At 49.3% G+C, this 24,062-nt stretch overlaps 4 protein-coding genes across 4 annotated transcripts in view; 3 read left to right on the top strand and 1 right to left on the bottom strand.

Moving 5' to 3' along the window:
- The first annotated feature begins 23 nt into the window (after window positions 1-23).
- Window positions 24-7,400, top strand: LOC120957046 (fatty acid synthase-like). Its single transcript, XM_040378974.2, has 5 exons — window positions 24-350; window positions 459-775; window positions 858-2,576; window positions 2,649-5,567; window positions 5,627-7,400. Exons 1-5 carry the CDS (start codon window positions 180-182, stop codon window positions 7,305-7,307), a joined length of 6,807 nt encoding a protein of 2,268 aa, XP_040234908.2. The 5' UTR covers window positions 24-179; the 3' UTR covers window positions 7,308-7,400.
- Window positions 7,401-7,796: 396 nt separating this feature from the next.
- On the top strand, window positions 7,797-15,002 carry LOC120957047 (fatty acid synthase-like). Its single transcript, XM_040378975.2, has 5 exons — window positions 7,797-7,964; window positions 8,046-8,362; window positions 8,428-10,140; window positions 10,201-13,119; window positions 13,178-15,002. Exons 1-5 carry the CDS (start codon window positions 7,839-7,841, stop codon window positions 14,856-14,858), a joined length of 6,756 nt encoding a protein of 2,251 aa, XP_040234909.2. The 5' UTR covers window positions 7,797-7,838; the 3' UTR covers window positions 14,859-15,002.
- A 75-nt stretch (window positions 15,003-15,077) lies between these two features.
- Window positions 15,078-18,128, bottom strand: LOC120957048 (uncharacterized). Its single transcript, XM_040378978.2, has 4 exons — window positions 17,842-18,128; window positions 15,890-17,775; window positions 15,586-15,820; window positions 15,078-15,512 (listed from the first exon to the last, which is right to left on the bottom strand). Exons 1-4 carry the CDS (start codon window positions 17,956-17,958, stop codon window positions 15,177-15,179), a joined length of 2,574 nt encoding a protein of 857 aa, XP_040234912.2. The 5' UTR covers window positions 17,959-18,128; the 3' UTR covers window positions 15,078-15,176.
- Window positions 18,129-18,892: 764 nt separating this feature from the next.
- LOC120957565 (uncharacterized) overlaps window positions 18,893-24,062 on the top strand; it is a 49,080-nt gene continuing 43,910 nt past the window's right edge. The window contains exon 1 of the mRNA XM_040379836.2: window positions 18,893-21,230. Within this exon, the coding sequence (XP_040235770.2) occupies window positions 20,513-21,230 (718 nt within the window). The 5' untranslated portion in view covers window positions 18,893-20,512. The remainder of the gene's footprint in view (window positions 21,231-24,062) is intronic.

The following is a 24,062-nucleotide window of genomic DNA, read 5'->3' on the forward strand; positions in this document are numbered from 1 at the left end:
AAACGCAGCAACGGTACGGTGCAATCGGAGGGTCCGGGGAAGGGTGGTCCACCGTCTGATAGATCCGAATATAAAACCAACCCTTCGGTACGGACACTACAGCAGTGCACTCTTCACTACACACGATCACGCACATTTCATCCAGGGCAGCAAAACTTCACCGCCGAAACCGTCTCACTATGCATCCAAGCACCTCTTCTACGTCGTCTGCAACTACAGCAGCTGCAGCAGCTCCTGGCACGAAATGTACTCCCATCACTGCGGACGAATCGATCGTGATCAGTGGCATTGCGGGGAAGTATCCGCGCTCGGACAGTGTGGAACATTTTGCCGACAATCTGTACAATAAGGTACATTTACACTGCTGCCTAATTTGAGTGGAGTTGAGTGAGAAAAGTGAACCTGCGTGAGTGTGCTAATCTTGCTGTTTTGTGTGCTTCTCCTATTGAACTAACAAGGTGGATCTGGTGGACGATAAGGAAGATCGCTGGCGACATCTGTACGCGGGTATTCCGAAGCGTCTCGGCAAGCTGAACAAGCTCGGCAAGTTCGATGCGGAGTTCTTCGGCAGTGGCTTCCAGGAAACGCACACGATGGATCCGCAGCAGCGTTTGCTGCTTGAGCACTGCTACGAGGCGCTGCTCGATGCGGGCCTTCATCCGGACGATATACGCGGTACGCGCACGGGCGTGTTTGTCGGCGTGTCGATTGCGGAGACGGAGATCTACTGGACGTACAAGAAGACGAAGTCGCCGTACAACCGATCCATCCTGGGGTGAGTTCAAACCATGACTAGCAATATTCAACTGTATTCAACCAAGCAACTGCAATTTATTCTCTCTCTATCTCAACAAAAGATTTGTCCGAAGCATGCTAGCGACGAAGATTGCATACGCTTTGGATCTGAAGGGACCCTCGATGGCGGTCGATACGGCATGCAGCAGCTCCATGTACGCTCTCGATTGGGCCTGCAAAGCCATCCGTCAAGGGCAGTGTGATGCCGCCATTGTAGCCGGAACCAATCTGACACTGCATCCCTACATTACGCTTCAGTTCGCACTGCTCGGCGTACTGGCAGCCGATGGGTACTGTCGACCGTTCGATAAGAATGCGTCCGGATATTCCCGTTCGGAGGCCAACGCAGTGATCTTACTCCAGAAAGCGAAGGATGCAAAGCGTATCTACGCTCACGTGGTCAATACGAAAACCAACTGCGATGGGTACAAGCTCGAGGGCATCACTTTCCCTTCGAACAAGATCCAGAAGCAGCTGCTCGATGAGCTCTACTCCGAGGTGCCCTATGACCCGAAAGACATCAGCTACGTGGAAGCGCACAGCACCGGCACCGTAGTTGGTGATCCGGAAGAGTGTGACGCTATCGAGAAGGTGTTCTGTCCGGACCGAACCGAACCACTGCTGGTCGGTTCGGTCAAGTCGAACATTGGCCATTCGGAGGCGGCTGCCGGGATCTGCTCCGTCACAAAGTGTGTCATTGCGATGCAGAACCGTATCATTCCGCCGAACATTAACTACACCGAGCCCCGTACCGATGTGCCCTCGCTGCTGAACGGAAAGCTGAAGGTGGTAGACCAATGCACTCCGCTTGGAGGACCGCTGGTTGCGGTCAATTCGTTCGGCTTCGGAGGAGCAAACGCTCATGCACTGCTGCACAACTGCACGAAGCAAAAGATCAACGGTGGCTACCCAAAGGATGAGTTGCCCAGGCTGGTGGTTTGGAGCGGACGTACGATCGAAGCGGTTGATCATTTTCTCGACAGTTTGAAGGGAAAAAGCTACGATGCTGAGTTTTACGCACTGACGCATAACATTCAGCGCAGCGAAATACCGAAAATGACCACCAAAGGGTACGCCATTTTCGGTGGCCGTCAGGACGGGACTGCTGAGCTGCTGTACAAAGCGGCATCGAATAAGATCCCGAAGAAGTACAAGTTGCCTCCGGTAACGCTTGCATTCGGACAGCTAGAAGGCAACTGGAAGGCAACCGTACAGGCATTCAATCAGTTCCCGGAGTTTGCCAACGGTATTGCGGAATGTCTGCAAGCCATCAAAGACTGTGGATTCGATGCGTTCGATCAGACGATGCAAGCGAACGATCCCATCCAGCACATCCTGTGGACGTTCATGGCCCAGGTAGGAGTGTACCGCTTGTTGACTGCGTCTGGTGTAACGATCGATCAGTACGCTGGCTACGCTGTGGGACAGATCACGTGCGCTTATCTGGATGGAGTACTCTCGCTGCACGACGCATTACGTGTGGCTTACGCCCATGGATATATCATTCGTGCGCATCATACTGAAAAGAGCGCCAATTATGGTAGCGGTGTTTCGTCCAACAAACAGCTTACCGTGAAACTGGCGACAGCGCTGAAGCCTCTGCGCCTGCAAGCCGCCACACCCAAGTGGTTCAATCCATGTCAGCTGAAAACGTTCGAAATGTATGATCCGAAGGTGATGACGACACTGTTCCATACGCTAGGAGCGAATGAAGCTATCGTGTTGCAGCCGTTGAACGCGTCAAAAGATGTCCTCATGCACTTCCTTAAATCCCTTGGCGAGTAAGTTATCCTCCTTATTCCATGTATTTACCCATAACTGCTTTAAACATTACCGGATCTCTATCTTTTCAGAGTGTTCCTTAAAGGTCATCCAGTCAATCTGCTGCCGGTCTACCCGGCGATCCAGTTTCCTGTCTCGCAGGGCACAGGCATGATCTCGTCACTGCTCGAGTGGGACCATTCGGCCGATTGGCACGTCACCAACTTCCGCACGACTCGTATGGTCGATCAAAGCACCTCCGAGTACACGATTTCCCTATCCGAGCAGGACTACATCAGCGGGCACTGCATCGATGGACGAATCCTTATACCGGCCACGGGATATCTGTTCTACGTGTGGGATTCCTTCTCCGGCAGGATGGGCATCATACCCGAGGAGATGCCGGTCGAGTTTTCGGACATCGAGTTTCTGCGTGCGACGACCCTGGTCGGAGATCAGCAGGTGACGCTCACCGTGGATCTGAACGAAGTGACCGGTAGCTTCGAGGTCAGCGAAGGAACGGCTCTCGTGGTGAAGGGACGCATTCAGGCGCTTACTAACTACACGCCACCGGAGACTAAGCACAGGCAGAGCGATGCTGTAATGATGCCTTCGAAAGATTTCTACAAGGAGCTGCGACTGCGTGGCTACCACTATGGTGGATACTTCAAGTCTGTCATGGAGTCGCGTGCCGATGGATCGTACGCCAAAATCGAATGGAAGTACAACTGGACCGCACTGCTCGATTGTATTCTGCAGGTGGCGATCATAGCCGTGGACTCACGATCGCTTGTAATACCTACACGCATTGAGTCGATCAAAATTGATCCCATTCAGCATAAGCTAACGGATCAAGCAACGGGCAATGAGGTCCCCAGCTACAATGTGTGTTTCGATCCCGACCTTAACCTGCTGCAGTGTGGAGCGATAGAGATTCGTGGCCTTAATGCCAGTACCATTGCTCGACGCCTGCCACCCGGTGTTCCTGTGCTTGAGAGCTACAAGTTCCATCCCTACTATCCGCAGCACACGATGGCACCATCGTCGGCTGTTTCCACGATTGTACAGACAATTCTCGAGAACCAGGCCACAATCTTCTTCACTGTTACGGAGATTCACTCCAAAACTAGGGATCCGATCATTTCCCTCTTTGGAGATGCTATCGGTGACCTGCCGTTGGTGAAGGCACACCTTACACTGCTCTCCACTGCAAAGCCTGAGCCTATTCCTAATGTCACGATCTCCGAGGATAAGCTCATGAAGCAAAGAAATGTGCTCCTGCTCATCTGTGAGAACCTCTTCGCTGATGATGAGTTCATCTCTGACGCTATCAACTGTCTTTCCGATCAAGGCTTCATACTGCTGCGCGAGTCTCCAGAATACCGCCTTCAAGACGGCCATCGACGACTTCAACTTGTGAGTACAATGTCGATCGAAGGTGAGACTTTCCTGCTGCTGCAGCAAAAGAAGTCCGCCATGAACACTTCCGTCGATGCACACGTCATCAAGGTATGCTCCAATGATACCACACACAATTGGCTGCTGGAGTTGAAACAGGAAGTCAAGACCAAGCCAGTTATTCTCTATGCTCAGAATGATCCTTCCTCGGGCATCATTGGACTGGTGAACTGCATTCGAAAAGAGCCCAACATTCAAACCGTTTCCTGTTTCTTCATTGATGATCCCAGCGCTCCTGCGTTCGATGCATCCAAACCGTTCTACAAAGAACAGATTGAGCTTGGACTTGCGATCAACGTTTATCGCGAAGGCCAATGGGGATCCTATCGTCATTTCAAGCTGCAAGAAGAGCCTCGTTACGAGCCCGCTACCAAACATTGTTTCGCCAATTGTGTCAAGCCTGGTGATCTTTCTTCATTCACATGGATGGTTGGTCCACTGAGCGAACAGCCGCCCTCCAGTCCGCTGGCCAGAGTTGTCTACAGCTCACTGAACTTCAAAGACGTTATGATTGCTACCGGCAGGCTTACGGTTGAAACATTCTGCACTGATCGACTGCAACAAGAGTGCATTCTTGGGTTTGAGTATTCTGGAGTCACCACCACCGGTAAGCGGGTCATGGGAATTATTGGAGCCGGATCAATGGCCACGATCGTCGAAAGCGATCCCATCTTTACCTTGGACGTTCCCGATAACATCTCGTTGGAGCAAGCGGCCACTATTCCTACGGTGTACACTACTGTGTACGCCTCATTCTTCGTTTGTGCACAAATTCGCAAAGGAAACTCTATTCTCATACACGCTGGTACGGGAGGTGTTGGTTTGGCCGCCATCCGTGTTTGTCTAGCTTACGGACTGGAGGTCTTCACTACCGTCAGTACCAAGGAGAAGCGTGACTTCCTGCTGAGCTACTTCCCCGACCTTAACCCCAACAATATCGGAAACTCCAGAGACATCTCCTTTGAAACGCTCATCAAAGAGCGTACCAATGGACGCGGTGTCGACTTTGTCCTCAACTCTTTGTCCGAGGAAAAGCTGCAAGCTTCTATCCGTTGTCTGGCCAGAGGAGGACACTTCCTCGAGATTGGAAAGTATGACATGATGAAGGACTCCAAGATAGCAATGACGTTCTTCCAGAGAGGAATCACTTTCACCGCTGTGCTGGTTGATCTACTGTTCCAAGAAAAACGCGATCTCTTGTTGGAATTACACAAGCTCATCATGAAGGATCTGGGGAAGGGTATCATACAACCGCTACCTACTACCGTCTTCCAGGCTCATGAGATCGAGCAAGCATTCCGTTATCTTGCGACGGCCAAGCATATTGGAAAGGTTGTCCTGAAGATTCGGGATAACGAAGATGATCTTGCATCTGTTCCGATATCTTACCTCCCGCGAGTCTATTGTAATCCCGAGCAAAGCTTCGTCATTGCTGGTGGTCTTGGTGGGTTCGGACTTGAGCTAGCCGATTGGCTTATCATTCGAGGCTGTCGTAAGCTTCTTCTTAGCTCCAGTAGAGGAATTACCAAACCCTACCAGCAGTACCGTATCAAGTAAGTACATTGAGCTCGTTATATTCTACATCACACTTCATCACCTTATCTTCCCCTAGCACATGGCGTACGTATGGAGTTCAAGTGACCATCTCCACTGAGGACATTTCTACCTACGACGGCTGTCGTCGTCTTCTTCAACAAGCTATCCAAATGGGACCCATCGCTGGTATCTTCAATCTGGCCGTACAACTACGGGATGCCATCATCGAAAACCAGTCCGTGGATAAGTTTGCCGAGTGTTTGGCCCCTAAAGCCATCGCTACACATCATCTCGACGCTCTCAGCCGTGAGCTCTGCCCTATGCTGAAGCATTTCGTCGTCTTCTCCAGCGTCTCGTGTGGTCGTGGAAATGCTGGCCAATCCAACTACGGCATGGCCAACTCCATCATGGAGCGAATCATTGAGCATCGAGTCGCTCATGGGCTGCCCGGAAAGGCCATCCAGTGGGGAGCCATCGGTGAGGTCGGTATCGTGGCTGACATGCAGGAAGACAAGATCGACATGGAGATCGGTGGAACGCTGCAGCAGCGCCTATCCTCCTGCATTCAGGTGCTGGATCAGCTGCTGACTACCTCCGAGCCCATTGTGGCCAGCATGGTCGTGGCTGAGAAGCGTAGCTCTAGCGGTGGTGCTAAAAACATCGTCGAGGCCGTCATGAACATCATGAACATTCGCGACATGAAGTCGGTCTCGGTTGAGAGCACGCTTGCTGACATCGGTATGGACTCGCTGATGGCCGTCGAAATCAGACAAGTTCTTGAGCGTGATTTCGACATCATCTTGACGCCTCAGGATCTCCGCACACTCACCTTCTCCAAGCTGCAGAAGCTGGCCGATGCAAAGACCGAGAGCGAGACTGCTGAGGCCACTACTCAACAGCTGCAGCTTCAAGACCTGCTAGCCAGCTTCGGTGATGAGACCGCCAGTCATCACACTGTCTTGCGATTGCCCTCCAAGTGTAACGATCTCGAGTACGATCGTCCAGTGCTGATCATACCGGGTATTGAAAGCGTTTCCAGTCCAGCCTGGACGAAGATCGCCTCCGAGATCAATGCTCCCACCTTCGTGCTGCAGACCTTTGCCAAGGGATCCGACGAACAGACTATTCCCGGTATTGTCGACAGCGTATTCGACGAGATGTTTGAGACGGTATTTGCCAAGGCGGAACAGTTCTTGGTCATTGGATATTCATTCGGCGCACTGTTGGCGCTCGAGGTCGTGAAGCGTCTGGAGGCACGATCACTTCGCGGAAAGCTGATGCTCATCGATGGCTCACCGCTTTACCTTCAGCGCTTCGCTAGCCATCATTTATCGGGCTTTGACGATGAACACCTGCAAATGGCCATCCTCACGCTGGTGCTTCGCTTTTCATTGCCTTCTGTGTCGAACGAAATTCTAAGCAGCATTATGGGTGAAGCCACGTACGAGAATCGTGTCACCAAAATGCTGGACATCGGCCGAGAATCGAACCCGTTCTCGGAAGAATACACGCGCAAGATGATGCGAGTGCTGTTGTTCCGACTGAAAGCGGCCATGAACATGAGCACGGAGGTGAAGGAGAAACTAGCATCTCCCCTGGTGCTCGTACGCTCCGGAACAATTGGTGACATCGAGGAAGACTACGGGCTGACCGAGTTTACCAGCTCGTCTATGATTGTGAAGATCATCGACGGTACGCATCAGACCATGCTCGCAAACATGGAGCTGCTTGAAATTATCAATAAGGACACTCTGTGAGAACGATCATATTTTTAAAAACACCTATTTATCAACTTCTACTAGTGAGTGAATAAAGTGAAGCATTAAAAATGGCACAACACTTGGTTTAAACATTGACCTATTTGACCGAATCGGTTTAATTAGTTACCAATTGCTTCCGCAACGAATGTATCCACTGCGCTAGCCCCTATTTTACTAAAGGAGATTGAACTGCATTTCCGTTCATTGACTTTGAAAACCCTTTAAACCTGTTTTAATGATCTTCGTTTTGGATGAATTCATTAAATTTGATGGCGTTGTAGGAAATCGGTTCGCGTAGTAAGGTGAAGAAGTCGCCTTTCCACCTTCCTCGTGCAGAATAATTTGCACATTCATAAGCACTGCACGATCGCTAGAAGCGAAAAATAATACTAATTGCAGCGATTGGCAGACACTAAACTCCTGCAGTGGGGCACATTATGCAAAACACAATCGAAATGCTATGTGCAAACCATATAAAATCAATTCACTGAACCCGTCCAGCTCACCAGTGTACGTTTGCCTTTCACTATGAAGACTGTTACGAACTGTTCGGAGCCAATCGATTCGGAGAACTCGATCGTCATTTCGGGTATATCGGGAAAATATCCACGGTCGGACAATGTCCAGGAGTTTGCCAACAACCTTTACAGCAAGGTTTCGTCGTATCTGTTACCTGTGCTCATGATAGTCGTATCAATCACTTCTTGATTGCGCCATTCTCCCGCTCTGTTACAGGTTGATCTTGTCGATGACAAGGAGGAACGCTGGCGCCATACCCATCCCGACATACCGAAGCGGCTCGGCAAGCTGAACCATCTTGAGAAGTTCGATGCAGATTTTTTTGGCTACAGTCCAAAGGAGGCGCACACGATGGATCCCCAGCATCGGTTACTGCTGGAGCACTGCTATGAGGCCGTGATGGATGCGGGGCTTCATCTCGATGATTTGCGGGGATCGAAAACGGGTGTGTTCATTGGAATTTCCATGTCGGAAACGGAAACCTACTGGACGTACAAAAAAACTCAGATGCCTTACCGGAGAGTAATGCTGGGGTTAGTATCTCCAGGTCGATCAATGTGCTCTTCGTATCTTTAACACTATTAAACACATTATACAGCTTTACAAGGAGTATGACTGCACTGAAGATTGCATACGCCTTGGATCTGAAGGGACCCGCCATGACGGTGGATACAGCGTGCAGCAGCTCCATGTACGCTCTCGATTGGGCCTGCAAAGCCATCCGTCAAGGGCAGTGTGATGCCGCCATTGTTGCCGGAACCAATCTGACACTGCATCCGTACATTACGCTTCAGTTCGCACTGCTCGGCGTGCTGGCTGCCGATGGGTACTGTCGACCTTTCGATAAGAATGCGTCTGGATATTCCCGTTCGGAGGCCAACGCAGTGATCTTACTCCAGAAGGCGAAGGATGCAAAGCGTATCTACGCTCACGTGGTCAATACGAAAACCAACTGCGATGGGTACAAGCTCGAGGGCATCACTTTCCCTTCGAACAAGATCCAGAAGCAGCTGCTGGATGAGCTCTACTCCGAGGTGCCCTATGACCCGAAAGACATCAGCTACGTGGAAGCGCACAGCACCGGCACCGTAGTTGGTGATCCAGAAGAGTGTGACGCGATCGATAAAGTGTTCTGTCCAAACAGAACTAGCCCATTGTTGGTCGGTTCGGTCAAGTCTAATATTGGCCATTCGGAACCGGCTGCTGGACTTTGCTCCCTTACCAAATGCATCATTGCGATGCAAACGGGCCTCATCCCGCCTAACATTCACTACACCGAACCGCGCAAAGACGTACCGTCGCTGCTGAACGGCCACCTCAAGGTAGTTGATGAAGCAACGCCACTCGGTGGTCCGCTAGTGGCAGTCAATTCGTTCGGCTTCGGAGGTGCCAATGCACACGCACTGCTGCACGCTCACACCAGAAGGAAGGATCACAATATTCGCCCACATGGTGATCTTCCTCGGCTGGTCGTTTGGAGTGGACGTACGATCGAGGCGGTAGATCAGTTTCTCGAAGGTATCGCCAAACATAGCTTCGACCCAGAGCTGTACGCCTTAACGCATAACATCCAGCGGAAGGAGCTTGCCAAGATGACCAGCCGTGGGTATGCTGTGCTCGCACGTGGCAGCGATGGTTCTACTACGATTCTTCAAAAGAACATCTCCAAAGCGAACAAAACGCTACCCCCGTTTGCGATCGTTTTCGGACAGATGGATTACGAATGGCAAGCGACGCTGCAGGCGTTTAAGAAGTTTCCACTGTTCAAGGCGTCGGTCGAACAGTGTCTTACTCTACTGAAAGAGCCCGAGTACGATTGCATCTTTAGCAAGGATAATTACGCTACAATACTGCAGCGTGCCGTCTGGACGCTGATCATACAGATCGGTGTGTACCAGATGCTGAAGTCGATCGGCGTTAAGGTGGACCAGTACGGTGGGTACTCGATCGGGCAGATCACTTGTGCGTACATCGACGGTGTGCTGTCGCTTGCCGATGCCATCCGTGTAGCATTTACGCATGGTGTGTTGCTCAGTTCGTATCAAAACCCGGAGACGGTTAACTATCGCGACATTATTACAAACAAGGAGCTTAACACCAAGCTCACCTCCATACTGGAATCGTTTCTCTTCGCCAAAGCGACGGATAGGTGGAAGACAGCCACATCGGTACTGTCGTTCCGCATCTACGATCCTAAAAGTGCCACTCAGATGTTCAACAGGATCGACAGTAATGCGATTGTGTTGCAGCCACTTCCTTCTATTCAATCTACCGATAGTCTTGTGAACAGCTTCCTAGCTTCCATTGGACGGTAAGCATTGGTTTTGGTGGTTTCGTCTTTGCCATCTACTCTTCTCCCCTTTCATTTCAGTGCCTTCATCCATGGGCAACACTGTCAGCTGTTGGATCTATACCCGAAGGTAACGTTCCCGGTGTCACTGGAAACTCCAATGATCGGTCCGCTTATTCGCTGGAATCACTCCGTCGACTGGCATGTGGCGAATTTTCAAACGAAAAAGATGGTTGATCAAGGCTCCAATAAGCACAGTGTGACGCTCGCCGAGCAAGAGTACATTGCCGGGCATTGTATCGATGGGAGGGTGCTGATCCCTGCCACTGAGTATCTGTACCTGGTGTGGGATTCCTTCACGAGCAAAACCGGAACCATCCCGAATGAAGTGGCCGTACAGTTTACGGAGGTTGAATTTCTACGCGCGACTACCATTGCCCCTGGACAGGTGATTACACTGTTCGTTGAGATTAACGACATCAGTGGACACTTTGAAGTGTCCGAAGGCTCAACGCTGGTCGTTAAGGGTTGCATTCAACGGCTGGACCACTTCCAGCGGCAACCGATTGAGCAACGGAACCAACCAGCCATTACACTGCCGACTAAAGACTTTTACAAGGAGCTACGACTAAGGGGGTACCACTATGGAGGGTTCTTTAAGTCCGTCATGGAGTCGGCTGCCGATGGATCGCACGCTAAAATTGAATGGAAAGGAAACTGGACGGCTTTGTTGGACTGTATGCTTCAAGTGGCGATCATTGCAGTAGATACTCGCTCACTCATGATTCCTACCCGTATTGAGTCGATCAAAATTGATCCTGTACGGCAAAAAATGTCGCAGCAAGTAAACGAACAGGGTGTCCCGTACTATGGTGTGTGCTTTGATCCGGATCTGAATCTGTTGCAAAGCAGCGGCATTGAGATTCGTGGCCTTAATGCAAGTACCATCGCTAGACGCCTGCCACCCGGTGTGCCTGTGCTTGAGAGCTACAAGTTCCATCCCTACTTTTCACAACAACTTTTACAACCTCCTCAAGCAGCTTCTATCGTTTTGCAAACGATCCTCGATAATCAGACGACTTTGGTATGTAGTGTTACGGAGATTCACTCCAAAACTAGGGATCCGATCATTTCCCTCTTCGGAGATGCTATCGGTGACCTGCCGTTGGTGAAGGCACACCTTACACTGCTCTCCACTGCAAAGCCTGAGCCCATTCCTAATGTCACGATCTCCGAGGATAAGCTTATGAAGCAAAGAAATGTGCTCCTGCTCATCTGTGAGAACCTCTTCGCTGATGATGAGTTCATTTCTGACGCTATCAACTGCCTTTCCGATCAAGGCTTCATACTGCTGCGCGAGTCTCCAGAATACCGTCTTCAAGACGGCCATCGACGACTTCAACTTGTTAGTACAATGTCGATCGAAGGTGAGACTTTCCTGCTGCTGCAGCAAAAGAAGTCCGCCATGAACACTTCAGTCGATGCACACGTCATCAAGGTATGCTCCAATGATACCACACACAATTGGCTGCTGGAGTTGAAGCAGGAAGTCAAGACCAAGCCAATTATTCTCTACGCTCAGAATGATCCTTCGTCGGGCATCATTGGACTGGTGAACTGCATTCGAAAAGAGCCCAACATTCAAACCGTTTCCTGTTTCTTCATTGATGATCCCAGCGCTCCTGCGTTCGATGCATCCAACCCGTTCTACAAAGAACAGATTGAGCTTGGACTTGCGATCAACGTTTATCGCGAAGGCCAATGGGGATCCTATCGTCATTTCAAGCTGCAGGAAGATCCGCGTTACGAGTCCGCTACCAAACATTGTTTTGCCAATTGTGTCAAGCCTGGTGATCTTTCTTCATTCACATGGATGGTTGGTCCACTGAACGAGCAGTCGCCCTCTAGTCCACTGGCCAGAGTTGTGTACAGTTCTTTGAACTTCAAAGACGTTATGCTTGCTACCGGCAGGCTTACAGTGGAGACTTCTTTCACTAACAGATTGCAACAAGAATGCGTGCTCGGTTTTGAATATTCTGGAGTCACCACCACCGGTAAGCGGGTCATGGGCATGATACCTGCTGGATCGATGGCCACGATGATTGAAACTGATCGACATTTCACACTGGACGTTCCCGATCACATTTCTTTGGAACAAGCGGCCACTATTCCCACAGTCTATGCTACGGTGTACGCCTCATTCTTCATTTGCTCTCACATCCGTAAGGGAAACTCTATTCTCATACACGCTGGTACAGGAGGTGTTGGTTTGGCCGCCATTCGTGTTTGTCTAGCTTACGGACTGGAGGTCTTCACTACCGTCAGTACCAAGGAGAAGCGTGACTTCCTGTTGAGCTACTTCCCCGACCTTAACCCCAACAATATCGGAAACTCCAGAGACATCTCCTTCGAAACGCTCATCAAAGAGCGTACCAATGGACGCGGGGTCGACTTTGTCCTCAACTCTTTGTCCGAGGAAAAGCTGCAAGCTTCTATCCGTTGTCTGGCCAGAGGAGGACACTTCCTCGAGATTGGAAAGTATGACATGATGAAGGACTCCAAGCTAGCAATGATGTTCTTCCAGAGAGGAATCACTTTCTCTGCTGTGCTGGTTGATCTACTGTTCCAAGAAAAACGCGATCTCTTGTTGGAATTACACAAGCTCATCATGAAGGATCTGGCGAAGGGTATCATACAACCGCTACCTACTACCGTCTTCCAGGCTCATGAGATCGAGCAAGCATTCCGTTATCTTGCGACGGCCAAGCACATTGGAAAGGTTGTCCTGAAGATTCGGGATAACGAAGATGATCTTGCATCTGTTCCGATATCTTACCTCCCGCGAGTCTATTGTAATCCCGAGCAAAGCTTCGTCATTGCTGGTGGTCTTGGTGGGTTCGGACTTGAGCTAGCCGATTGGCTTATCATTCGAGGCTGTCGTAAGCTTCTTCTTAGCTCCAGCAGAGGAATTACCAAACCCTACCAGCAGTACCGTATCAAGTAAGTACTTTGGCTCGTTATATTCCACATCACACTTCATCACCTTATCTTCCCCTAGCACATGGCGTACGTATGGAGTTCAAGTTACCATCTCCACTGAGGACATTTCTACCTACGACGGCTGTCGTCGTCTTCTTCAACAAGCTATCCAAATGGGACCCATCGCTGGTATCTTCAATCTGGCCGTACAACTACGGGATGCTATCATCGAAAATCAGTCCGTGGATAAGTTTGCCGAGTGTTTGGCCCCCAAAGCCACCGCTACACATCATCTCGACGCTCTCAGCCGTGAGCTCTGTCCCATGCTGAAGCATTTCGTCGTCTTCTCCAGCGTCTCATGTGGACGTGGAAATGCTGGCCAATCCAACTACGGCATGACCAACTCCATCATGGAGCGAATCATTGAGCATCGTGTCGCTCATGGGCTGCCCGGAAAGGCCATCCAGTGGGGAGCCATCGGTGAGGTCGGTATCGTGGCTGACATGCAGGAAGACAAGATCGACATGGAGATCGGTGGAACGCTGCAGCAGCGCCTATCCTCCTGCATCCAGGTGCTGGATCAGCTGCTGACTACCTCCGAGCCCATTGTGGCCAGCATGGTCGTGGCTGAGAAGCGTAGCTCTAGCGGTGGTGCTAAAAACATCGTCGAGGCCGTCATGAACATCATGAACATTCGCGACATGAAGTCGGTCTCGGTTGAGAGCACGCTTGCTGACATCGGTATGGACTCGCTGATGGCCGTCGAAATCAGACAAGTTCTTGAGCGTGATTTCGACATCATCTTGACGCCTCAGGATCTCCGCACACTCACCTTCTCCAAGCTGCAGAAGCTGGCCGATGCAAAGACCGAGAGCGAGACTGCTGAGGCCACTACTCAACAGCTGCAGCTTCAAGACCTGCTAGCCAGCTTCGGTGATGAGACCGCAAGTCATCACACTGTCTTGCGATTGCCCTCCAAGTGTAACGATCTCGAGTACGATGGTCCAGTGCTGATCATACCGGGCATTGAAAGCGTTTCCAGTCCGGCCTGGACGAAGATCGCCTCCGAGATCAATGCTCCCACCTTCGTGCTGCAGACCTTTGCCAAGGGATCCGACGAGCAGACTATTCCCGGCATTGTCGACAGCGTATTCGAGGAGATGTTTGAGACGGTATTTGCCAAGGCGGAACAGTTCTTGGTCATTGGATATTCATTTGGCGCACTGTTGGCGCTCGAGGTCGTGAAGCGTCTGGAGGCACGATCACTTCGCGGTAAGCTGATGCTCATCGATGGCTCGCCGCTTTACCTTCAGCGCTTCGCTAGCCATCATTTATCGGGCTTTGACGACGAGCATCTACAGATGCTTATCCTCACGCTTGTGATCTCCTTCATTTTTCCCACTGCTACGCAGGACGTCATTAAACCGGTAATGGATCAGCCGACATACTCGGATAGAGTTGAGAAGCTGATGGCAGTAGCTCACGACTCAAATCCATTTTCCGACCAGTACGCACGCAAAATGATGCGCGTGCTGTTTTACCGGCTAAAAGTAGCCATGAACATGAGCACGGAAGTGAAGGAAAAGATCGCATCACCGCTCGTGCTGGTACGATCAGCAACGATCGTTGATGTTGAGGAAGATTATGGACTGAGTGAGTTTACCGTTGCGTCGCTGATTGTGAAAATAATCGAAGGAACGCATCAAACCATGCTCGCCAATCCGGAGCTGATCGAGATAATCAACAAGGACACCCTTTAACGGGTACCAGCTTCCGGTTATCTCCCTGATTTCCCCCTGATTTACTTTACGTTGTTTTCTGCGCACATTTGTAGTCAAATTTTATAGGCAATCTTAGTCGGCATAAAACGGATGTGGAAAAGTAATTCTAATAAATGTTTTTTTATAAATCGAACAATCATCAGTTTATCCTCGAATTGTGATACTAAGGAAACGAAATATGGATTAACTGCCAACATTTTGAAAATCTTACTATGTTTTATAAATCTTACTCGTTACATTGCTTACCGTATGCTACAATCTTCCTTGCCCCCGGTCAGGTACAGAGGGGCGCGTCTCCTATTTCTTAGTTTTGTTCATTAAACTATAGATCGCTTGCTGAATCTTTTCGTTTTCTTTCAGCTCTGCCTCAACCTGCGCGATGCGTGCCTCTCGTTCCTTGAGCTTTTCCCGCAAATCTGCCCCCTCCGTCTCGAGCGTTTCGATCGTACTGTCCCGCTGTACGAGCGTCTGCTCTAGCTGCTGGATCAGATCGGTGCGCTTGGAAATGTCACGTTCGCGCTCGCGTATCTTACACTCGTACTGCTTGCGCTCTGCCTCACGCTGTTCCGTCAGCCGTTGTCGGTCATCCTCGCCGAGCTTCAGCAGCTTACGGGCGTCATCGCGGTTTTTAGTCTAAAAAAATCCATTCAAGCGTATTAATATCACAGTACGCAGGGAGAAAGTACAGGCGCTTTTGGAAACTTACCATTGCGACCAGCTCTTGCTGCAGCCGCTTGTTTTCCTTCTCGTAGTTATCGTCGCGCGCACGCAAATGTTCGATCTCCTTTACCAGTGCGGCACACTTTTGACTCTTTTCGCCGTACTTTTTAATATACTCGGCCAGCTCTTGCTTCATCTGGCTCGTTTTCTTGTCGTACGTTGCGGCGGCCGACTTCATCTGCAATAGCTCACGCTCGAGGAGCCGATTTTCGTTTTCCAAGCTAGAAGAAAAGACAACCAAAAACATAAATACACTTTTCCAGACATCCGATTAAGCCCATCAAACTTACGCCGACTCCTTCAGCAAGAGCGGAAGACTTCGCTTTTGATTTTTGTCTATCTCCGCCATCAGCAGCTGATTCTGATGCATCAGCGTAGTGATCTGTGCCGTCGTCCCATCCAAACTACCTCTCAGATCGTTCATCAAGCTGGTCTGCATGTTGATCTTGTACGTGTAAAACTCCACCAGTTCCGACTTTTCCACATCGTTTATCAATCCCGCAGCCTTGGCGTCCTGCATCTGCACCACGGCCTGATCGATGCGTTCCTGCAAATCTCTGCTGAGCGCTCGTATGTAGCTGTACCCCGTCGGTGGTTGTATGTTGTGTACATTCCCAGGCACCGGTGCAAGCGGTACCCGACCCTGACCGGTCGCTGGCAAATTGCTTTTCAGCAGATCTATCATCTGTGCGACGTCTTGTTTAGGAAACTCGGACGATGCGGCCACTTGTAGCAAAGCTTCCAGCAGCTCCACATCACTGCCGCCAATTAACCCCTTCGCGATGAGAAACTGGATCGGCTTCTGTTTCAGCAAGTTGGTCAGTTTAGCGTACCAGTACGTTGGGCAGAGGTTTGCCAGCTCGTTAAACGTGTGCAACGCCCACAGATACACCCTAACCGGCCCGTCGGCCAGTGAATAGTCGAAGGTGGCACGTTCCCACGTATGAGCCAGCACCGCACCGAACAGATGCTGATAGAACTGCTCCGCCACCTCGTTCATGGGATCGTCCACCGCGTTTAACGTCTTTCCGATTGTAGTGAGCAGTTTCGCGAACGCAATTGCAAGCCGCTCATCGTCACAGTTGGTGATCATAGTCATCAGTGAAGCGAGCACGGTTTTACACTCTTCCGCGAACGCAGCATCCGTTGGGTTTTTCTCCAGTATCGTGCGCAGCAGATCGATCGCTTTCGCACAATCATCGCGCGCGTGATTGATCAGCTTGGCCGGACCAAACTCACAGATCTTTCTGTGCAGCTCCTTGTCGTCCGGTTTGAGCAGGACGATACATTCGAGTATTTCAAACAGCCCCTCGCTGGTCCGGTCCCTGCGCGGTTCCACCTTTTGCTTTGTCTTTTTCTTCCGCCCCTCTGCCTCACCGGCGGGAGAATCAGTTCGCGTTTGCCAATACTTTTCCATCTCTTGCAGAAACTCCTTCAGATCGCGCTGAAAGTACTCGTCCGTTACCGCTGCCTTGGCCGGTTCGGCTTCGCGCGTTCCACTGAGCGTGCGAACGGAGCGCAAAAAGTCGACCACGTGCCGCAAGCTGAAGCTATTCTTCGTGGCCAGCATTAGCCGTACCTCCTCGAAGCTCATCCGCAGCAGATAGTGCAAATCGATCTCCTTGATGTAGTCGTTCTGCTCGAGTATGATGTACATTTTCCATGCGAGCAGGTCAAACTTTTTTATCTGCTTGCAGAAGGCGGAAACGTTCGTGTTTCTCGTCAGCACAAACGTGGTCGAGAGGTCCCGGTGGCAAAGGTTCACCAGGATGGAGAGGGCCAGCTGGGCCACCTCACAGCGTCCCTTCTTTTCGTGGTTTTGTTCGATCAAGGTGAGCAGCTTCTGGATTAAGCGTTCGATAAACATTTCCTGCCCATCGATGGACGCTCCGTAGGACAGATGGTGCAGCAGGGAAAGCACACGCTTCTGCTGGTCCGACGAGTGCACTTCCAGCAGCAGCATTGAAACGACCGGCAGGAACCGGAACTTGTTCACCAGAGCGATGCGAGTTTCGTCATCGCTCACGGCCACCTCCAGCACCGCCACTACCGACCAGAGTAGGTTCGTCTTCTTCATACTGTAGCTGAGGAGTTTGTGCAGATTGACGAAGAAAATGTTGCACTCGTACACGGACACATCGAAGGTTTTGCTTTCGGCACTCGAGGCAGCCAGTTGCTGGGAAGAAAGTGGAAGATGTTAAAGCACCGTTTGCATTCCACTTAGCAAGCACGCGAATCTTACCTCCAAGCACCGATTAACGAGCGTTTCGTTGCCATACGTACTGCTGATGAAGTACGATTGTATGTGGCTGTTGAATTCCACAATGTACGACATTTCGGACGAGCGTCCCGGACTCATCGTGAAATGTAAATAGTAAAAGAAACGAACCTACCGCGGTCAAATCCTTGCACTATCGTTCTGATATGTAGATGGGATTGTTGAAACAGATTTTTACACAAATTATTAATCGAAAAATGTAAAGAAATAAAACTAAAACACGGCACACAAGCGCAAACAACAAACAAAACGTTACGGCGGGTTTGATTTCAACTATGACAACCCGAAGCTGTCAACCCGGACTGTACGAATGCACGGATAATCGAGAAAGCTGCTCAACAAATGGCGCGTGTACACGTCGTCCGCTTTTTTGTGATGAAATTCATTGCGGAAATTACATTTTGGGACAATGATATTTTTATATGTTGAATTTATCTACGAGAATTTGTTGATTGATTAGTTAGTTGTATGTTGGTGTTGTGTTTTAAATTACAGATCGCAAGAGAAAGTAGAAAAATATGGTTTAATTTAATTTAATGGGTCTCGGATCCCATCCAAACCACCAAAAATCACAGTAAATTGCATGTGGTTTAGTTCAAATAACTCTGCTTATTTTAATTAATCGATGTCTTGAGTGAAATTTTTAATTTAAAATATTTTATTTTTCAACATCTGCATGTACGTTTACTGTAGCAAACTTTCGAAATTCAACGATATCCGAACATAGCACGCGTTTGTTCGGTTTGCGCTCGTACGCCTTCGGGCGTTTGCAAGTAGAGATGGGTGTGCGTTGAGCGAGAATCGCAAACATTTCACTTTGGTTAAGCTTTCACACGACAAAAATGCCACGCTTTCATATCTCATAGTGTTGTGAAATATAAAGAACAAAAAAAAACAATTTAATTACCCTCTTTTTACATTATTTCTCCCTCTGTAAAGTAGAATACTCCACCCAAAACAACACCACTATTCCCCATCGAAACGAGTCACCTACTATCGCTGCCGTGTACCAGCACCTTCAGCCCAAGCCAGTACAGCTGAGCGCACGAACGCGCGGGCCGAAAACGTTTGCTCGCCGCATTTCCATTTCGTCGCTGGAAAACGTTGGATTCAAGCGCGGCGCGTATCTCGCAAGGGCAAGTGCAACCGTTTGAACATTGGCCCTTCTCAACCGTTTTCTGCAAAAAATAGTTTAAGTGCCGTGTTTGTGTTTACTTTCCGTAAAACATTAACAGAACCAAAGCTGCCCAAAAGAAGCAAAATATTTAAAATATAAAAAAAATGTAAAGAATGTGAACAAGTGTAACATGGAAAATACAAAAAGTGGGTTTAATCTGAAATTAAAACTAAAAAAATATATTTCGATAATTTTGACGTAATAAAGCACAGAAAAGCAAGTAAAAAGGGGAAGTAAAGAAATAAAAAAAATGAAAGATTCAAAATAAACAACGAAACAGAACAGTTGGAAAACACGTACAAAAAAAGTGAACCATTCAAACATTGTATCGGGTGTCAGTTCGGTTCCGGCTTTTCCCACCCCAGGATCGGCCAGTGTCCACAAACCCCTTTTGCCGTCAGCAATACAAAAAGGGGAGTGCAAAATGCGTTCGTTCGGGTGTTGCACCAACCACCATCACCACCCGACGATGCACTCTCGGTGCATCTGAGCGAGACGACACGAATGGCGCCACATCCCGCGAACGCGTGTGTATATCCCGCGCGCGACCATACCTTTGGCGCGAAAATGTGCACCAGTGCGTGTGTGTGTGTGTGTGTGAGTGCGTAGGTGTGTAGACGGGCGCCACGAGAAAGAGTGTGTGTGTGTGATTCGCGCGCAACGTCCAAGTTTTAAGCAACTTTCGGCACCGCCGCTGGAAATCAAACGGAATCGGTTTTTAAACAACTTCAGAAGAGGGCCTGCGATCGCGACCCACTAAGCGGTGCCTCGCGGTTCCTTGCTCCCCGGGTTGTATGTGTGTGCGTTTTTTTTTGTTGTGTTGTGCTCCTTCTTCTTCGCGTCGACGCATTCGTTCGCGGTGTTTGTGTGCGTGTGTGCGAGAGTGCTCCGAAGTAGGAAAACGGACACGGACCACCGGGCTCGCCGGGTTCAGCGGGTTTCGGTCAGTCTGTCGCGAATTTATCCTCCGCACGGAAGGACGGCGCGCGAACGTGTCCGCGCTCTCGTACGACATCTCGAATTCCGAACGCACGAGAATGCAACAGTCTCACGGGGTTCTTTTGAGTTTTGTTTTTGGGAAAAGGCGTTGAAACTCACCTGTACATAACAGTGAATCTGTTTAGTGGAATTGATGTAAAGTAAGGAGGTTTTTAAGTGAAGTGTACAATTGAAGAAGTGAAACAAAGAACAAGAAATTCTTTCAAATGCTATAAATGACCTAGTTGTTTGGAAATTCGGGCCGATTAAAGTATCTCCAAGTGTACAGTGTGTAAATTGAAGCAAGTTGTGCAAACCTAACATCCTTCCTATCAACATCCGATTTCGCTCGGACCTAACCTAACACAGCCCACAACCATGGCCGTCGCAAGAAGTCGCAAGAAACGGTCCCCCTACTAACGTCCGCCCCATCACATCACCAACCCCGAACTTGCCTTCGCCCCTCCCCCACACATCACCATGCTGCTGTTCGAGTCGGTCCAGAACGGTGACCTCGACCAGGTCCGCCACCTGTTGGACGGCGGTGCGGACGTTAACGCCCGGGACGACAAGTTCTTCAACACCGCGCTCCATCGGGCGGTCTTTGCACGCCGCAACCGGCTCGAGCTGGTGGCACTGCTGATCGAGCGCGGCGCGGACTGTAACGCACTCAACAAGAAGCGCCTAACGGCGGCTGAGCTCGCCCTCGAAAATCGACTGCCCGAGGTGGCGAAACAGCTCGTCCTGTGCGAAACGGCCCACCTGGACGATCATCTCGCGTACTATCTGCTGATCAGGCGCGGCAACCTGCAGCTGTTCGAGTACCTGATCTCGATCAAGCGGCTGCGGTACGAGGACGAAATCTGCGTCATCGCCCGGGCGTACGGTGAGCTGCGGTTGCGAAACGTGCCGCTGAGCGAACCGATGGAGTCGTACCTGACCGAGATCCTGATCAACCACGACTACTGGCTGCGGAATCGGGTGCGGGGCGGATGGGCCGACGGGCGGCGCGAGACCCTGCGGCGGTTGGGCGCGATCGTGGAGAACGTGCAGGAGCTGACCGGCGGCTACGACAGCCACAATCTGACGGACGTGGACAGCCTGTTTCTGCTGCGGCTGTCCCACATACTGGAGAATCTGTTCTTCGTCCGGAACGCCTACAAGCAGCTGCCGCTGCACCATCTGGAATTCTGCATCGGTGAGTTAGAGCCTAGACTGGCATGTGTCCGTTCTTTTTGTTTCTTTCGTTTGCTGGATGAGTTTCCTGGAGTTCTCGAACTGGAACACGGTGACGACACACTTCAATAACTATCTCTCTCTCTCTCTCTCTTTATCTCTCTCGGACATATTGTCGTATGCGTTGATGGGTTATTTTGTTCTAACTCACCACTAACCTCACTCACACACTAACCCAAACGCACCCACCATTGCGAGCCCCGCAACGCACGGCATTAGTTTTATGTTCCCCCGGGCTCGCGCTCGGGCCGCGGTTTGCTCTTATTTAAACAACTTTCGCTGACACTGGCGATGATTTGCTACTACGGTCTTTTAGTACTGTGCGCCGTCATCGCCGGGGAAGCATTCAAGCAGCTCCTCATCAGCATCATCGCCTATTGCTATTGGGCGGTGTAACGAGGGGGCCGTCTGTCGCTGTCTGACAAACTCTGGGAGTTTCTTTTTTCTGAATGTCGTCAGCCTTTCTGGCGGTGTGGTGTGGGCCCGGCGCCAGCGGAAAGTGGGAGATACTTCCGGCTTCGTTCACGCGAAATTGCCGAGTTTGGGGTTGTCGCTCGACTGTCTGCCTGTGAAGTTTAAATGTATTAATTTAAATTGCTTTACGATTGCTTTAGTGATTTAGTACACAATTAAATTAAAGAAAAATACACATTGGACTTGCTTGTATCTTGTGTTGGATATTTGTCTTAAGTTTTATAGAATAAAGAAAAGTTCTGAGGACAAGAACAGGAGTCTGTAAAAAAAATAGAAAATTAATTTCTACTACTGCGCAACCATACAAATAAGCTTTTTTTTATGTTAGAGAAATAATTGATACAATAATTACTGAAATTGTTAACCACAAAATTTTACTTTACATCTTTTATTTATTTATTGCTACTAATTCACTACATCAGTTAATATAATTTAATAAATATTTTTAATCCAAAACCCTCTAAAAATTATATAAAAAATTTGAATAACTTCAAATAATTCAGCTTAATCGTTTCGAACTAAAACTTCCTTCAAAAATCTTCACCTTTCAAATTTCCCTATCAAATACTCTCTCCCTCTCTCTCTCTCTCTCCTCCCACACCTCATATGATTTATTTCCTTGCATGATAATTCTTTCCGTTTTTTTCATGCCGCACGCGTTAGTTTGCAGACTGGCGGAGCAAAGTACAGCGCTCTGCGAGCGAGCGAGCATCGCATTTTGCCACTCTGCGTTAAACAACCTCCGCGAACGTTTTTAATATCTAAGCAGAAAGAAAGAAGGGAAAGGAAAAAAAAACAGGCACACACACACACACACATTCCCTCGGGAGCAACGCGCTACAAAAACGCGCGTACCACATTTAGCGCCGAGTCGTTGTCTAACCCCGGGCCCCCGGGCGGAATGTTTTAGAACAACACGGGAAGCGCCACGGCACATAGCTGCACTTCTTTCTGTGGCTGTGGAGTGAACAGAAAACAGTTGGGTGTTTAGAATTAATTAACGGAAAACGCGTATTGTTAGTTCGACAATGGAAACGCGCGTTCGATTTGAATTACAGCTCCAACGGCCAATTGAAGCAATTATTCAACTATAAACAACAAAAAGGATACACTGAATGTAGCATATATGGAGCAATTGTTGTAAAATCCTACCTTTATATAAATTAGTTGTACGGAAAAAGAAGCTCAAAACCCTCTCGTATGCTGAGATCCCTCTGTCTGTTACTCTTGCCCTGTTTGCGCTAAATTATTCCCCATACGCATACGCAGTCTGCAAGCAAAGCATTAGCAGGAGTATGAGTCACACTTTAAATGGCCCTTTTTCTTACTCCAACTGATGTTTCTCAAGCCAGTCTCTGTCGCGCGTCCCTTTTCGGTGTAAACTTTGCTGCCGATGGAACGTGCTGCCCTCACATCCACCCTGCGGGCGGTGAAATATTCAAGCCGCGTGTTTGCAATTAATGATGCAAAATAATGAAGAAAATCACCAACCCGCCCATCCAATGAAGCGTTTGGAAAGGATAAAAGTGTTCAAATAAAATGGCAATAATTAAAAAAAAGTGGCAACAAAAAACTGCCCTGCACTGCACTGTGCCAAAGTGAGCAATAATTTCATCAATTGCCAGTAACTGTGAATTCACACCTAGTCATTATTTATTTTCCTTTCCGTTTTTTTTTGTGCAATTTTATATTGCTTTTACATCGCCATTTGTTATTGATGCCAAAGGTGTCACACATACACAATACACACAAAAAAAAACCCGCCTCATCCATTAATTAATTGCATTCCACCGGGCGGACTGATTGCTCGGCAGGAAGTGGAAGTTTATCTCTCACGCAACAAATGCGAACAGCAAAAAAATACAGCGAATCATCATCAAACAGCCGTAACCGGAAAGAATAAAAGAATATGCCCAACAGCAGTTTAATAAAAAAAAAAAAAACACACACACACACCCCAGCCAGACGCCGGTTTGCGGATGGTCAGTTTTGTTTTGAAGCGTAAATCGTCCCTTCCGCAAAGCAAAGTACCCCAAACCGCTGCTGATGGGTGGCTTTATTTCGCTTTGCCATGTGTTTTTGGGTTCTTTCTTTCTTTTCCTTTTTTTTACCTCCGCAGCCCTCGTCAGCCCTTCCTTGGTATCTCGGAGATCATTCAACATTCAACACGGGTCCGAACAGCTGTTTTGTAGCTGTTTTGCAAACCCTTCCCTCGGGGGTGCAGTGAGCACCGGAAAAAAGGGTCAATGGACTCGCCTTTGAGAGCAATAACAACAACAAAAAAAGGGTTCGGTGACGGATTTGGTTAATCTGATTACCC

Source organism: Anopheles coluzzii, chromosome 3, assembly GCF_943734685.1.
Source record: "Anopheles coluzzii chromosome 3, AcolN3, whole genome shotgun sequence".
In the NCBI taxonomy this organism is placed as follows: Eukaryota; Metazoa; Arthropoda; class Insecta; order Diptera; family Culicidae; genus Anopheles; species Anopheles coluzzii.